The following is a 16,962-nucleotide window of genomic DNA, read 5'->3' as shown; positions in this document are numbered from 1 at the left end:
TCCTGGACTCACCGAAGGCCATTTTCTTTCCACCACCGTCCTCCCATTCCCATCTCTTTCCCTTCCCTTCCCCAGTCCTCCAGCACTGCTGAATCCAGAGGAGAATGGGGCACTCCAGGCATCCAGGCAGGTTTGGGGTCAGCAGGGGGGCGCGCCCGGCTCAGTGGAGCAAAGTGGCGGAGACCTCGCTGGAGGGGAGGAAGGGAAAACGGGAGGAAGCGCTAATGAGGCTGGAGCCGTGCTGGAGAGTCCAGATTTGGGATGGGAGAAAACTGGTGAGGAATGGGGAGCTCTGGGGCAGGCCCCATCTCAGGAAACCGGGGGGGATGAAAAGGCAGAGCTGGGAGAAGGCGAACAGGACGGGGGCAGTGTGGCCGAGGAGCGTGAGGCTGGGGAAGAAAATAAACGGGGGTGTTTGGGGCACAGAGGTGTGGAAGAGCGGGGTGAGTCATGCGCAGGGTCTGAGGCTCAGGAGGGGGGCTGGAAGGAGCTGGAAGGGGTCCTGGAAGGTGGGAATGCCGAGGGAGGAAAGCAGGGTGAAGAAGAGGACGGAGGAGCCGGTGAACCTGACGGCGAGCCGGAGGGGGCCGGAGGAGGCCAGCGTCGATGTGGCGGCCAGCAGGAGGGGCACCCCATGGGGGAGTCAGTGAGCCAGGAGGGGCTCCGTGGCCCGGAAGAGGATGCGGCAAGTGGCAGTGGGGACTCGGTGCAGGTCACTCTTGGATCCCGGAAAGCTGGTGCGCCAGAGTCGTGAGTTACCTTTCTTGCTCCCTCTGGCTCCTTGGTGTACTGGGGGGGCTGGGGGCTGTTTTCCTCCCATGTTCCCTCTGGGGGACCACCCTCATCTTCTGCCTTGCTTTCAGGGGAAATGGTGCGGGCAACCCGGCCTCTGATCTGCAACTTGAAGACCCCCGGGAAGCCACGCCAACGCAAGAAGGTAAGTGCACACCAGTTCCATGCCAGCACTCGATTCCACATCCACCTTCTGCCTGCACAGACCCCATGTTGGAATACAGGCAGCAGCCCCATAGGGAGGGAGGCCGTGGGTCCAGCCAGGTCGGTGTCATCTATAGGGAGTGATCAAAACCCTCCAGGGTTTTTTTCCAGCCACACTAGAGTTGCTTTAGGGAGTACGCCTGGATATTTTTGCATGTAAAGCCCTGACCTACGGCCTTTCCCCTCAACATGAATTAAGATCCCGGTCCTCAAGGTTCTGGATAAAGGGTTGATTTAAATAAGAATGTCAGAACTGGCTTTATTCCAAGTTGGACCCTCAGTCCTTCCAGAGCTTGTGTGGTACTCCCTGGCCTTCCACAACGTGGTGCCTTCCAGATGGCGTTGGACTACAACAGCCGTCATCCCCAGGGACACATCTGGAGAGTTTCAGATTAGCCACATGGTACTTAGTCAAGCCAGATTGTATCCAGGACGCAAAGGAAGGGTTGTCTCTGTGCCTGTATCACATTGTTTTTGTCCACTCAGGCTTGTCCCAGCTCATCTATTTCCTCTGCTCTCACAGAGTCTGTTGGTGAAGGAGAAATAGAGGAGGAGGAGGAAGAGGAGGAAGAAGAGGAGGAGGAAGAGGAGGAGGAGGAGGAAGAAGAAAGAGAAAACAGTGAAGCTGATACAGACATTGAAACTGCCCTAGCTCCCTGCTCCAACCAGCCAGAATCTAGGTGGATCTTCCTTGAAACAGCCCTAGCTCCCTTCCCTGGCTGTTTTATCAATTCTGTGCTTTGCATTCTACTCTGTTTTATTCTTTGGGATAGATGTGCTTTATTTTGTTAATTTAATTTAATATTTTCTATTTTCTATATAATACTATCGCTCCCATCCTCTGCATTTGGAGGCTCATCCACATCCCTGAGTGAAGGATGATGGTTAATGCCTGCAGCTCCTCTTGAACTCTGGGTTTTATCTAGACAGCCATTTGAGTCTAGATTAACTCTGGGGGGAGGGAAGGGGGCTGGAATCGGGGTAAGTGCAGCCCCAAATCTCCTCCCATTCTGGCCCCCCATCAGCTCCTCCCCCACCTCACTTGCATTCGTCCATCTCTTCCATTTCGGTAACCCCAAATCTTCATCTCACAAGGGAGCTGGAAAATATTCACGCATAGCTTTTGATCTTTGATTCAGTCTTTCTCTGCAAACAGAGAGTTTCTCCTGAGCTAAAATCCACCAGCTTTTTGCGTCTCTCTGGCTATGGAAGAGGGTAGTTGACCAGACTCTGAATCCAGGCAAAGATGTGATAATAGCGTGCCATCTACTGGTGTGAAGCACAATTTGTGACACCGAGGATCTGTGACGCATGCGCCTGGGGAACAAGTCCCCCTTCACCTTGGCAGTCTTAACTCCCAGGCCAAGCTTAAGATGAGGCTGCAAAAGTTCTCCAACCGGCTCCCTTTGCCGTGATCCACCTGAGGTCATTTCTGACTCTGGACTTGCTGGTCCGACTGGACGGTAAAAACCAGGTTTGCTGAGGATTTTGTCCTCTGAGCTTCACAGGAGCTATCCTGGTGCTGGGTCCTTCTCCCAAGTCGGTCTGCCACCATGGATAGCTCAAATAAAGCTTGGGATCAAAGCTGCAATGGGTAAGGAACCCCACTGCCATAGGGGGCACCATGTGGAGGGGATTCCAGACCCCTTTTAGCCTGGCCATCGAATTCTTTTCAGGGAATTGTTCAGGGACTCATTGGTCAAAGGCAAAGAGGACTTAGGCCAAAATACCAGAATATTTTATCTTAAACCTCTCCTGTCGCTTGCTAAGTGTTAAGAGGGGCTTTGGATTAGGGTGAAAACCTGCACAAAAGCTTTTTGGTGTTTTAGCTCCTCAACAAGACCAGTTCCTCCTGTTCGATCCACTTTTACATTCCTGTTCTACATTCATCTGGAGGCCGGTGGGGTTGGGGGAGAGAGCGGTGTGGGACATACCTCTGTGACCTCGCAATCAAATCATTCTGGGAAGTGCCGTGGCACCTGGATCCCCCCTTTTCAGAACTGGTTTCTTTCTCCTGCTTTCCTCAGGGATCAGAGGAATGAAGGAGCCGCTCGAAGACTCCAAGGTGAGAGTGCCCACAGACTCCTTTTTGGCTGACTGCCAAGCCCCCCACCCCCTCTGGCTTTAAATTTTATTCCTCAAGGATTTTGCAAATGAAAGCAGCGATTCAGCTGTTCTGAAGTCAAGTCCAACCTTTTTTTTAGGTTGGAAAGTCTGATTTGTGCTTTATTTGAGGGACTTCCAACTCATTTCACGGGACGTCTTCCCCAAAGTCCTACCAGAACGGTGCCATGTGACATGGTTCACTTGCGCTTCCATGCACTCTTCAGTAAACTGCATAGTTCTATGCAGACAGCATGCTAAAGCTTGTGGGAGATTTAAAACACGCTAAATTGAAGGAAACAATTGATACCATGGAATTTTCTCCTCCACAGAGCTCTGGGATGATCCAGAGGAAGCAAGCCAAGAGGGGAACCCACCGGAAAAAGATGACTTTTACGACTGAGGTGAGGGGACACAACAGAGGAAACGCATCATCCCCGGAGCGCACCTCTCCTTTCACGGATGAAGTGTATCTTTGGCAACGAAGAGTCGCAAACGGATCGGCCAAGCTGATCTTGTGCTGCATCTTTAGTGCGCTCTGTACAGACTCTGGTTGCAATCCTGTGAATGTCATGACAGAAAAAAGCCTTTTTCCACCCCAGCCACCACCAGCAGAAAATAATAGCTTGTTTACTTGGTTCTTGTATGTGCTATCAGACTGCAAAACAGGGTACAGGAAGAGGCAGGAGCTGGTGTGAGGTCATCTCGGTGCCCCCAAAAGCACAAGATGGGCTCTGCAATTCCGTTAATAAACCGAGGTACTGGGGGCAAATTTAGGAGGGTGGCTGGTTCCAACTACACAATTCACAGCCCCGGTGGGAAACATTGAGAAACTGATCAGAACACGCAATAAGGGACTGCTCACAATTTATCGCACAGCAAAAAACAGAAAATCAATTAGACAAAGTCAAAGGCCCTACAAGAATTTCCTGAGGGCCCACCCACGCATTATTGTGAGTTTGCAGAAAATATTCACACCAGACTACATGTTTTACATGTTTGGTAAAACTCAGGAGAGTTTTGGTTTGCTTTCGCTACTTTCAGCCATAGCTATTTGCTACATTTCCATGTATCAAGAGTTCAGTGCCAGAAGTTCTGCCATTTTCTGACTTCTAGCTCTTACCCTGTTTGCTTCTGGCAACATAAACACAATAAAATTCTTTAAATGTCACTTTTGCATTTTGAACTTCCCATCCTATGAATAGAACCAGAGCTGATGCAACATGCATATATAGTTTTATGTGCAGTGTTCTCCATTTCTTGAGAATATAATGTTCCCAAAGTGTCATACAACAGGACAGGACCACCATATGTGAATATATAATGCTTGGCCCATTACAATATTTCCAAAGCTTTATGCTAGATTTCTACATCTTAAAAGACACCTGAATAGGGCAGGAAAAATGAATAACCACTACACAGGGTGAAGGCATGCATGTTTTCCTGCTTGTCTTATGGTTGCAGACCTGTGCAACTTTAGACAAAAAAAGATCCACAACTCCCAGCATGCCCCAACTTTTGGACAGAAGATCCACAGCTCCCAGCATGCCCCAGCCATCATGGGAGTTGTAGTAGTCTTTTGCACCTTACAAAATGTTTTCCCCTTAGTGTTGTATTCTGCTTGGCTCCAGTAGTACCAACTGGTGTGGACTTTGTGCAGGAAAAATATAAGAATAAAAAAACAAACACATTTCACACGCCATAAGAAAAGAAACTCTTATGGGTTTTTTTTTTATTAAGGTCATTGGGGTTAATTCTTTCCAATCTCGGAGCACATTCCTGGGCAGGTTTAGACAAAAATAAGCCCTTCAAGCCTCAGGTCGTAGGATTTACTTCAGTCTTGCATGCATAGAGTTGCACCTTCAATATCTTCAGTGGTTTAGCGCGCCAGCTTAGACATAGGAAAAGGCCTACAACTCCCAGCATGCCACGGGGCTGGCTGGAGCATGCTGGGAATTTTACGCCTTCCTTCCGCAGGCACGGGATTGGCATTGTCCTCGCGGTCATCGGCGCAGGACTCTTTGGTTGCTATGGAGGCGGCAGCCATTTTAGGCCGCTTGGGGAAAGTCCTCCCAGCATGCAGCGCGCCGCTGACCTCCGTGACCCAAGATGGCGGCGCCCAGGGAGGCGGAGGATGTGTTTTGAGTGAGCCAAAGGTAAAGCGGGGCGCAGGCGGGAGAGGAAGGAAGGGGCTCGGGGAGGGTGAGGTACGGCAGGGGGAGCAGGTGGGCGAGGGAGAAGGAAGCGGCCTCCTCCCGGTGACCCTATTTCTCCGTCTGGCTCGGTGTTAACCACTCCACCCTTCCCCAGCCTGGAGCGCTCTAGCACGTGCCGGAGTGCAGGTCCCATCAGCCCCACCTTGAGTGCAGGTTCCGTCAACCCGACCAGCTGGCGGTGGAGCCCAAGCCTGGTCAGCTCTGACCGGTCCGGTTGGAGTGCAAGCCCCATCAGCCGCTGCCACTCCGGGCTCGATGTGCTGGCAGGGACTGATGAGACTTGCACTGCTACACACCTGGAGGGCGGCAGCTTGGGGAAGCCTTACTGGCAACGGCTTTGCGGGGGGGCGGGTCACGTTAAAGGCCTCCTCTCTGACTGAAGGAGGTGCTGGGGATTGCATCCGGGCCTTTTCAGGCCTGGTATGTTGCTTTGCCACTGATCTGTGGCTCCCCACTCTTAGACCCTGCAGGCTGGGTTGGGTCTCCAGAATCCTGGGATTATGTGAGCCTTGTCCTCTCTTTTTCTGCATGATCTTGACCATTTGGAAACTTGTGGTGCTTGCTTGCCAGGTGCTCCCATTCACCCCCCTTGGTGACTTTAGGGCTAATCTCTGACTCTCAGCCTACCCTCACTCACAAGATAAAATGGAGAGGAGGAGGGGAAACGTATATACTGCTTTGTGCTCCTTAGAGGGAAAATGGGATAAAAAATTAAAAAGAGAAACATATTTATTTGGATGTCATGCACATATAGAGCTTCCAGTTTTAGAGTGAGTAGTAGTAGTTAGTTTTGTGTAGTAGTTAGAAGGCTAAACTGGGGATGTGGAAGATCTGAGTTCTAGTCCCAAGGGGCCTTGTGCCAGTCACTCGCTTGCAGAGTTGTTGTGAGGATAAAATAAGAGTTGGAGAACCTTTAAGCTGCTATGGGCTTACAAGGAAGGTGGGGCATACATACAATAACAGTAATATCCATTAGTAACAGAATACTGTCTGTTCATGTCTGTTAGAACCTTGTATGCTGTGAGATTTAGGTCTAGCTCAAATTGAGTCAATACTCCTCCAGTTATACACTACCTTCCACATGGGCCTGATTCTGTTTTCCAACTCTTTCTCTTCAGCCATTGTTTGCCTTCCCTTTGTGAGATGGCAACTTTTTAGAATCCATTCATTCCAAATTTGTTCCTTATCTCTTTTCGTACTAATCCAGGTCTATCTTGAAGCTCATCCACCATGTCGAAGGTCGCTCGTGCCGCCAAATCTATCCCGAAGGTGGATCCTGGGAATGTGATCCGGACAATAATTCGAGCTGGACAGGCTGCACCAGGACCACCCTTGGGCCCTGTCCTTGGGCAGGTAGGCTTGGGAAAGGGCTCAGATGGAAAAGCTGCTGGAATGGAGGCTGAGGCCGTGGCAGCAAGGAAGTTCTACCTGCAGATGGGCCTGAAATCAAGAACGAAACCAGCTCCTTGGGTGGCGGGGGGGCTGTGCTTGGTTTCGTAGCGGGGTTAGGAATGTAAGAAGAATCCAGTTTTGGGGATCAAAATCTGGTGGCCCAGTCCCTTGTCTTCTAGCCCATCATTCCAGCACTGGAGAGGCACTGCTCTGATGCAGTTCAAGCCAGCATGCAATCTTCTGCTTTTAAGGCAGATGTGGTTTCTCTGTGTGTGGGCTGAGTACGTTCCGATACTCAAATTCCTGCATTCTGGATGTCTGTATCCTAGGTGTACATATCTTCTCCCCTTGTCCCTGTTTCGGGGTGTCTTGTGTTCTTGTGTAGACAAAAGTATATTCCAGCAAGCCTCTAATACTGTGGTTGGTGACCAATGGCCTTCCAGATATTTTGCCTTGTAATTCCCATCATCCCCAGCTAGCATAACCAATGCTAAGCATCAGGCCCAAACCTCTGGTGGGTGGGGGCATAATTATCCCTCCCCTACTTTACTATATTACAGCAGTACACCAGAGTTGCTGCTTTAATATGCATAACTAGCCATTAAGGTTTGAAACGTCTGCTGGTACTGGTCCTTCTGCGGGTTGTGTTTTGTGTTGTGAGGGAACGACACTGTTCACACGTTTAGAGGCACTCTTTCTTTATTGATTAGCACATTCAAGGGCTGAGTTTCCCAGCTCAAATGCAGCCCACTTCTAAGCAAGAGGCTGTAATTGCAGTACTTTGCTTCGTCACTGTAGGCTCTTCTCATGATTAGAAACATGGAGATGTGGCCTCCTTTTAAGGAGTGCGATGTTTCAGCAGCTGGGAACATGGGCGCAGGTGGGAAGGAGCCCGGCTGCAGGAGGGAAACCTTTTCTGTTCGGTGGACGCAAGCATTGTGTCTTGTGGGCATCCTCTGTGGGGCAGAGTGGCACCGTGTGAGGCTTGGATCACATGGGGGCAGTCCTTTACCCACCCAAGACACGTAAGAAAGCAAATTCATTTTCTGAGCTCAGAAAAAGAATGTATAAAAACAAAGCTGGAGCAAAATGGGGGAGGAGCCCGTGCCCCAGGTGGTCTGCAGGTGGCCTCTGGGTCTCCGTCCCGGGATCAGTTGCGGCAGCCTTCACCGACTCGGTGCCCTTGGAATCCGGCTCCCAGAATTCCCAGTGAGCGACAAGAGTTGGCGACAGAGCTGCCTTGCCCACGCAGTGCTCTTGACCAGCCAGGCGTCGTTTAGTGCTGTCGGGGAATGCGTGTTAGCGGCACTGAAGCAAGCGTGGTCTCTGCCCAGCTCAGAGGGCGCGTCCCGGGCTCTGCCTCTGCCTGGTGTGGGCCACTCACCGCCCTTCTGACCCTCTCCAGGCAGATCTTCCTGGGTGGACACGGACGCAGCGGAAGCGCGCCAGGCAGCGTCCCCGGAGGGGATTCATGGGCCTCCCCACAAGGACTTGAGCTGCACATGATGGCCTGCGCGGAGGCCTCTGGAGGTGGCGGGGCCGGCGGCCGAGGGGGCTCTCGGCGAGGGTTGGGCAGCGCACACACGATGGTGGGAGGCCTGGCCCCGGGCGTGGCAGTGTCTGTGGAGCGGGTGGGCCGTGGTGTGGCCGTGGCTGAGGCCGCGGGGGTCTCTGTCTGCGTCCCGGGGGTGTTTCCGGAGGACTTCCGCCATCGCCTGGGCATGTCTGTGGCACTGCTGACTGGCGGCATATTGGTAACCTTGGCCGGGCGTGGCTGGAGCAGCGTCCTGGGCCCAGTCTGGTGCGGCCTCTCTGAGACAGGCATCCCCCGGGCTCCCGGTTTGTCCACGGAGCTCCCCGCCTGTGGCCTCGGTGTGCCGAAGGGACTGGCCACCTCTGGTGCGGGCGTGGCGGGCGGCCCGGGCCCCCCGGTGGTGCTGCACCACCGTGCAGCTCTTCAGGGCAATGGCGAGGAAGTTCTTGCCCATGAAGATGGAGGAGATGCGCTGGTCCCGGCAGAGCAGCAGGAGCCCCCCGCGGATGAAGATGGTGGCCACATTGACGCCGGCCAAGCTCAGCAGCGGGTAGAGCGGGCCGGGCCGCGGGCCGGGCACCCCCAGCTCGCTCAGCGAGACGCAGGGCAGGACCAGCAGGAGACCGTAGCAGTAGAAGAAGGTCAGGCCCTCGGCCCACAGGGGCAGCCCCTGCCTCTGCGGCTCCCACAGGCTGGCCTGGATCTCCAGCACGTCCAGCATGTCCAGCACCACCCAGAAGAGGCGCCCCCGCAGCTCGTCCTTCTTGCGGAAGCTGGTGGTGGCCTGGGCCATGAGCTCGGCCGCCCCCAGCACCGTGTAGAGGGCCGGGATGCAGATGCTGAGCAGGAGCGTCAGGGTGTGCCGGGCCAGCGGGTCCAGGACCTGCCCCTCCGTGGCGTAGTGCTGGTAGATGAAGTACAGCTTGATCTCCAGCGCGAAGGCGAAGAGGAACCACAGCACCATGGCGTGGCCGCGCTGGGCCACGCGGGGCTCGCCGCCCACCCACAGGGTGGCGTAGCGCAGCACCAGGAGGAAGAAGAGGTCCCCGGCCAGCGCCAGCGCCCCCACGCCCAGCCGCCGGGCCCCCGTGCTCTGCTCCACCAGGTAGACGTCCATGGCGCCCATGGTGCAGACGATGACCACCGCCGCCACGCCCGTGTGTGGGATGCTGGGGGGCTGCAGCTCCATGGACCCTTTCCGTGGGGAGAAAGCATCAGATAAAGGCTGGGCGTGGTGTTGTCCCCACTTTAAGGGGGGCCCAAAACAGCGCTCTGGAGTCGATGCATTTCTTCACCAGACAACCTTTGTTAAAGGGAGCTTTGCCCCCCCCCCCCATCCACACCGCCACACGGTCCTGGCACGTCTCTCCCCGCCTCACGTGTGGCTTCGGGCAGGGCCTGTGGCCGGCCACGGCATCTTGCCACGGGGGTGTGGGGCTGGCAGGGTTGGGACAGGCCTGGTTCTGCTTCTCCAGGGCCTCGCGTTGGCTCAGAATGCGCTCGGCCCGGCTCCTTCGCCACTGGCCGGCCGGCCTGCCTGGGGGACGACCACCGTGCTTCTTCACCAGCACCTACTTGAGTGGCCCGGGAGTGTGGATTCTTGCTCCCCTGATCCGGTCACCGCAGACACGGCGGTTCGAGGTTGTGGAGCGCAGAAGGCCCTGGAAAGACACAATGCTTTAATGCACCCCGGTCATCTTCACATCTTGCCTTTTCTACAAAACGCTTGCTTCACCCCGTCAGGTCCCAACGGACTGGACCCTTTCTGTGATCCCAGGTCGGGCCTGCACTTTCTAAGTGCCCCCCGTGCAAACCGGCTTCTCCCCCACTCCCCGCCAGCCGCAATATGAGGGAGGAGAGCACAGCATAGGGTTGTAGTGGCCCACAGAGCCCAGTCCGGCCTGTTCCATTGGTCACATGATGAAGGAAAGCCCCCCTTTGGCATTTGCGACTGACCGGGGCCCTGAGGGTCATGAGGACAGGGGGCTAACAGTCCCTGCTTCCCAGGAGGATCAGCCGGCCAGCCCCCGAATAGACCAGCGTCTTTCTTCCCGCAGGAGCCACCCAGGCGCTTCTGGGGTGCTCCTGCACTGGGCTGGAGAGCAGCAGCCTAGAGCTGCCCTCCCACGGCACACGGTCTGTTGTGTTCCTGGCTGCAGACAGTCCCTGCATCACCAGGAAGCGGACGCCCCTAAACTGAAAAGCCCCAAATGAGCGCCTTAGCCTTTCCACACGCAGGAGTTGCTCCAGCCCCCCGACAGTTCTGGTTGCCCCGCAGATTCCCGTAAAGTGAAACTGCTTCCAGCCCGAGGACCCTCTTGCAAAGGCAGCCAATGTCGGAGCAGAACCTGCAGGGGCAGGGCCAGGCCGGCCGGCCGGCCCAGCCCTCCAGTTGGCAAGGGCACCGGGTCTGCTCGCCCTCTGCCTTTAGATGCTAGAAAAGAGCAGTGTTTTCAGGGCGGAAGGCTTGATGCCCCGGCAGCCTGAGCCAGAGCTACTTTTCATGAGCACACGCCGTGAGAGTCACTCGTGGCCGTCGCACACGCAACTTGAGCGACTCCGTATTGTGAGCAGTGCTGTGTGAAGCACGCACTGGCCCTGCTCGACCCAGCCCGGGGGTCCACCGGCTGTCCCGCTCCGTACACGCCGTCGCCCACCAGAGATGCCCCCAGGCACAACTCACAGGCGGGAGACGAGCGCCGTGGCCCCCTTCCGCTCCTGTTCCCCAGCAACTGGTGTCCGGGGAACACCGCCTCCAACACCGTAGGTAACACCCGGACACCCTGACCATGGTCTGTCGATAGAGAGCCCGAATTTATCCAGCCCCTTTTTGAAGTTGCCCAAGTTGGTGGCCACCGCTACCGCCCGTGGCAGCGAATTCGGCAGTCGAGCGATGCCCTGCGTGAAGGAAGCCTTTGTTTTCCCTGTCCCGAGTCCCCACCATTCAGCCTCGTGGCTCGATGCCAGCGGGTTCTCGTGGCGGCGGGGGGGAGAACAAGCATCCCCGCTTCTGCCACATACGAGCGCCGATTTTGGGGGAAGGGGAGCCAGGCAAAGTTGCTACGTGTACGTGTTTGTGTCCCTCCAGTGGGGAGGGGGCATCGACCTTATCGGGAGGAAGCACCTTCTTCCGCTCTTCTCCCAGTCTAGATGGCGATGGGGGCAGGGGGAGAGCACGGCTCCCTTCCCTGAGCGGGGGGCTGTCCGATGGACAAGCGTCTGGAGGAGGAAGGCGGATGGGGGGGGGGCTGCTGGTGTCTGCGGAGGGCTGAGGGGGAACCTCCACCGCCTTCTCATTCAGGCTTCCCCCCTTCCCATCTTCATCGCCGCTGCTTGTGCCAGAGATGGGCACACAGCGGAGGTCCCAGCCCAGTCTGCCCCCACCCCCCCCAGCTGCCTGTGGCTGGTCTTGAAATGTGCCGCAGTCGGCCCCCTTCCCTTTTCCAGTACCTGCAGGGATCACCAGGAAGGAAGGGACGGGGGGCACAGACGGGCAGCGGCGTGCGGCTTCTGTCTTTACCGGCTTGGGTGCTCGGCGCCTGCATGGCAGAGATGAGGCCGGGAGGGGGAGGTTTTCCAGAGCTCCCTTTTGGAAGAAGAGGTGGAGGCGGCGGAGGCGGAGGGAAAGGATCTGTGTGGTGCTGTCCCCACCCCTCTTCCTGGTTTCCATTCAAGAAGTGGATGATTGGAAGCGCCAGCGCCAACAAATCCCCGTCTTTGCTGGCAATCATAGTTCTTCCGTCTGCATGAAAAGGGGCCGAGTAGGGAGTGGGGAAGAGATTCGATGCTGGACATCTCTGAGGGACTGGCATGCGAACTTAACTTGTCTTTAACTCTCTTCTCTCTCATGAAATGTCGAGCAAAAAAGGGAGAGAGAAATCTACCTAGATCTTCTCTACGTACATAGAATCACACACGCTTATTCTCCGGGGGTGGAAGGTGCGTAATAGGGGGATACATTTTGCACAAGACCATTCACTGGTCTACCTGCCGTGTTAATATTATTTACTGTATGCAAATGAACAGATTGTCGGTGCAAACGGATCCTCCGTACCCTTTGGACAGCTAAAAGACCAATATTACAAAATTGGAAGGATAACTACTTCTCCAGTGCAATGGACTGAGGCTGTCGCAGCACTTTCAATATTTGAACGGGTGGCAGAGGCGCCACTTCAAATGGATGCTTATTTGGTTCTCTGGTCTGCTCTTTGTGAAGTCTGTGGTAGTTGCTGAGAAATTCAGCGTGTTTCAGATGTGCTCATTGATGTGGATAGATTCAAATCTATGTTTATGGTGTTAAGTTAACTTGAAGAGGTGTATTTCTGAAAAATATCTATTGATTCACTCCTGTTCGTTTGGATGTGGATTCAGATATGAGGGAAACATTGATTAGCCCTGGGAAATTAACTGTGGGGAAGAGGGGTTGCTAGTGTGAGAAGGCTTCTCTGTCTCTCTCTCTCTCTCTGTCTCTCTCTCTCTCTCTCTCTCTCTCTCTCTCTCTCTCTCTGTGTGTGTGTGTGTGTGTGTGTGTTGGGGGGTGTTGTGGGGAGCTTGCAGGTAAGGAGGGGAGAGGAAGGCCCTTTCATGGGCTCAGCCCGAACTCTGGAGTGCTACACCAAGAGGTTTCCTTGCGAGTGTTTGCCCTGTTCAGGGGACTGCTCTTTGAAAGCCCCGTGTTTCCCTTTCCAGAGAGGCATCCCGGTTGGGCAGTTTTGCAAAGACTTCAATGAGCGGACCAAAGACATCAAGGACGGGATCCCACTGCCCACGTACATCACGGTGCAGGTAAGGAAACCTTTCCTGGCCGGTTTAGACCACGAGCTTTCCCCAACCAGGTGCCCTCTGGATAGGAGCCAGTGGGGCCTGGTAATCAGAAAAGCCATGGAATCATAGAACCGTAGAGTCGGAAGGGGCCACGCAGGCCATCGGGTCCACCCCCTGCTGTGGCAGGGCACCCAGTTGCACCAGCCCGCTCAGAGGGCTGCCCGGTTTCTTTTGGAATGTCTCTGGTGTGGGAGAGCCCACGACTCAGGAGACCCATGTTCCACTCCCCCGCTTGGCCATGAAGCTCACTCCTTTGGCTTTGGGCCTGTCATTGGCTCTCAGCTTCGCCCACCTCGCAGGGCTGTTGTGAGGAGGATGAGGAAGATTGCGCACTCCTCCGTGGGCTGCTTGGAGGAAATGCAGCATATAAAGGGCCAGGGTGGCATCGTGGTGAAGAGCTGGGACTGGGACTCAGGCGATCCGGGTGCGAGTCCCCGCTCGGCCATGGAGCCCATTGGGTGACTCTGGGCCAGTCAAAGAGACTCAGCCCAGCCTGCCTCACAGGGTTGTTGTTGTGGGGATGAGATGGAGGAGGAGAATGATGGAAGCTGCCTTGAGCCCTTTGTAGGAAAAAGCAGGAGATAGATAGATAGATAGATAGATAGATAGATAGATAGATAGATAAAAATGAAACCAGTAGATCTATTTAAAAACATCCTGGATGGCGGCTCCCATCATCCCTGTTTAAGCTGTCTGGGGGTGATGGGAGATGGAACCAACGTTATAGAGGAAATCTTGTGATTTGGCCTCCTGGGCGCTCAAACATTCTGAGTGACTTCCAAAGTTGCATCTTCTCCTGCATGGCAGGTAAACTTAGGAAAAGGAAGCTCCTTCATTGCTTTTGGATGCAAAGACAGGTTTTTTTCTTTGAGATATTTAGGATGGGAAATGAATGTCTCAGCGTTGCCTCCTGTGAAATTTAAATGAATTATTAGTAATTCTAAACGTCTGCATTCGGATATGAGCAGATGTAACTTTGTGGGTTAATCTAAGTGCGTCGTGTCTTGGCCCCGTTGCCGTCCAAGGGGTTTAAGACAAGACACCTTGCCTAGTGCAGGAACCTGGAGAAAAGACTCTGCTAAGAGCTTAGCTTGGAAATTGACCCGAAGCAAATAACATCCCAGCGTCACAGCCCATATTTTGGTCTATTAGCAATGCCTGAGTTGCCTTCCAACGCAGCCTCCTGTACATGTTTTTGGTATGTTTTTACCCTTGGCGATGTTCCGAGTGCGCCACCTTCTCGGCCTCCAGGGCGCAACCAAACAAGGTTTACTTCTAAGGCTACCAAGGAGGTTCCGGGATGGGTGTTTTCTTCTGCTTTAAACAATAATAATCACAGTGCTGCCTAGATAGGCCCTCTGGGAATTCTTGGAGGGGCTTTGATTGTGCCTAATTGATTTCCTGTCATTTGCAGTTCGGTGAATTGTGAGTGCTCTTTTTCTGTGTGGTCTGACCAGTGCTTTAATGTTCTGCCCCTGCATTTTGTGTAGATAGAAGCAGCCACCCTCCCCAGATTCCTTTCAACACCTCTGTTTGCTGGCGGAATTGCACCACCTCGTCTTTCCTTGCCAGAGATCTTGGGGGGCACCTTTGACGGCCTTGTTATCTCCCACTTCTTTCCTGTTCTCTGTGTTACAGCCTGACAGATCATACGAAATCCAGATTAACAAGCCAACAGCCACTTACTTTCTGCTCTCGGCTGCCGGGGTAGAGAAGGGAGCCTCAAATCCCGGTGAGGGCTGCGACGGGAGAGGGAATTTCATGGTGGGTGGGGGGGTGCAAGGCGCACATCACCAAAAGCTGTAGGTCCAAGATCTATCTGCTGCCCACCCAATCCCCCCAAGGCATTCTAGAGACAGAACTACATTCTTCCGCACAGGGACCATTTTATGACTCTGGCTTTGCAGCCCGGCGTGTCTTCATTTGGGCTGCTGCTCTGCGTTTTGTGACAGGCATCCCTGCGTTGTTATACCTGTGGTCACTGCTGCGAGAACCGTGTGAAGAAAGGGGCATCTAGAAGCCAGGTTAACCTTGGGTTGTTTGACCCATAATTTCCTGGTTTGCATGCCATGAAACAACCCAGGAGCAGGGCATTCTTGATTGAACTTGGGAATTGCTTGCACGTTGAACTTATCCTTGGGAATTCCTAGGTTAAGCAACCCAGGAATTGCTGCCATGATATACCGAACTCTCTCTCTCTCTCCAAACTCTCCCCCTCTCCCCACCTCCCTCTTACACACACTGCCTTTAGAGAGTAATGATTTCCCTTCATGATTGTAGTGTATCAGCATACCATGGGTTAAATCTTTCCCCGCTGATAACTAAGTCTTAGGAACGGCATTTCAACCTTTCAAAAGGAGGATGGGGGCAGCTGCAGGGGGACCCCAGAAAGTGAGGCCACGGGTGGCCCGGGGAGGGTCGCCTTTGGCCCCCCGTTCCCCACCCCTGTGCTTAAGGCGCTCCGTCTGGCTGTGCAGGGCAGGAGGTGGCTGGCATGGTCACCCTGAAGCACCTCTACGAAATCGCCCTGGTGAAGGGCCAGGACCCGTGCTTTGTGCTGCGTGACATGCCGCTCGAGAAGATTGTCCGGTCGCTCATCGGCACTGCCCGCTCGCTGGGCATCCAGGTGGTGAGAGAGTGAGTGTCTGGCTCCGTGTGGGGGCCGGGCGTGGGCAGGGGGAGTGGGAGGATCCGTGGGCAGCGGCGGAAGCGTGGCCGTTTGAGCCGGAGGTCCTCGGGGGACGCGGATGCTGCACAGGCCCAGCGTGCGGCCCTGTGGCCTGGCAGAGGTGGGATCCGGAGGGAAGCGCGAGCCAGGGCGGTCTTGGCGAGCGCGGCACGCGGAGGAGACGGCTGGGAAGGGAGAGACGGGCCCTCCGCGGAGCAGGCCGCTGCAGCTCTCTCTCCTCTCTTCCCGCCCTCAGGCTGAACGCAGAGGAATACGGTGTCTTCCTGAAGGAGCGTGAAGAGAAGTTGGCAGCTGAGGCTGCAGAAAGAGAGGCCGAGCGGGCAGCTCTGAAGAAGAAACTCGCCGCCGCCGCCCCAGTCTAGCTCTCTGGAACTGGGATCCCTGGAGAGCGATGGGATGCCGCCGGATGCTATCCCACCTTTTCTTCAGGCACGGTGTGGTGGGATTTAGGTCTCTCCCACGGCCTGTTTGGGCACCGTGTTGCCAGAGGGAGGAAGGAAGGGGGTGTCTTGAAGGCATGAGCCTGGAAGGGCCAGATCCTTGGTTGGGGTGGTTCTTGCACTGCACGTTCTGGTGTCGTCATTGTAAGTGTGAATAACAACCCGGAGCCCAGGATTCTCTTGGCTGCACAATTGTCTTTTTGTGTCTGTCTGATGTTATCGCTCAGGGATGGAGGAAGTAGGCTAGAGTCGGCATCTTTCAGGGAATTCTCAGAATGGTGTTTCTGTTGGATATTTGTGATTTCCGGCCTCGCCTCTCCCAGGAAAGCCAAACCCCGGCAGTGCAAAAGGCCTTCACTGGCAGAAATAAACAGTGATGGCGGAGTCCCAAACACAAGTGATACCACAGCTTAAACGGGCTGCAACGACCAAACCCGCACGGGAGCATCGGGTGCTGCTTGGAGGAATTGCTCATCTAGCTTAGTCTGCGAGTTGGCACTCCCGTCTGGTCCCCAAGAGAGTCACCCCCTTTCCCCTAATCGCCACTTGCTTGGTTGTGGTGTCCGCCTCTTTCTCAAAGGTAGAAACATCTCCCAACTCTTACGCACAAGTTGGAAGAGGCTCAAGTCGGTGGGTTTTGGCCACCCCCCTTGCCTTGCGTCCCTGCCCTTCGCCTTCAGCACTGCCCCCACTGGGATGAGGTCCATGAAAGTCCCCCGGACTGAAGTCCGCCGTCAGATTGACTCTGCAGCAGCCAGTCGTGGCTTC

General features: G+C 54.8%; 1 protein-coding gene across 1 annotated transcript; it reads left to right on the top strand.

The window, feature by feature from the left end:
* Positions 1–5,190: 5,190 nt before the first annotated feature.
* On the top strand, positions 5,191–16,369 carry MRPL11 (mitochondrial ribosomal protein L11). The gene is made up of 6 exons (XM_044448832.1): positions 5,191–5,255; positions 6,523–6,668; positions 12,931–13,026; positions 14,704–14,797; positions 15,543–15,702; positions 15,990–16,369. The coding sequence occupies exons 2-6, from the start codon at positions 6,546–6,548 to the stop codon at positions 16,114–16,116; spliced, it is 600 nt and encodes a 199-aa protein (XP_044304767.1). The 5' UTR covers positions 5,191–5,255; positions 6,523–6,545; the 3' UTR covers positions 16,117–16,369.
* The last annotated feature ends 593 nt before the right edge of the window (positions 16,370–16,962 follow it).

Source organism: Varanus komodoensis, unplaced genomic scaffold, assembly GCF_004798865.1.
Source record: "Varanus komodoensis strain SLA01 unplaced genomic scaffold, ASM479886v1 scaffold55, whole genome shotgun sequence".
In the NCBI taxonomy this organism is placed as follows: Eukaryota; Metazoa; Chordata; class Lepidosauria; order Squamata; family Varanidae; genus Varanus; species Varanus komodoensis.
The sequence above is the reverse complement of the archived record's forward strand: the minus strand, read 5'-3'. Positions and strand labels throughout refer to the sequence as shown.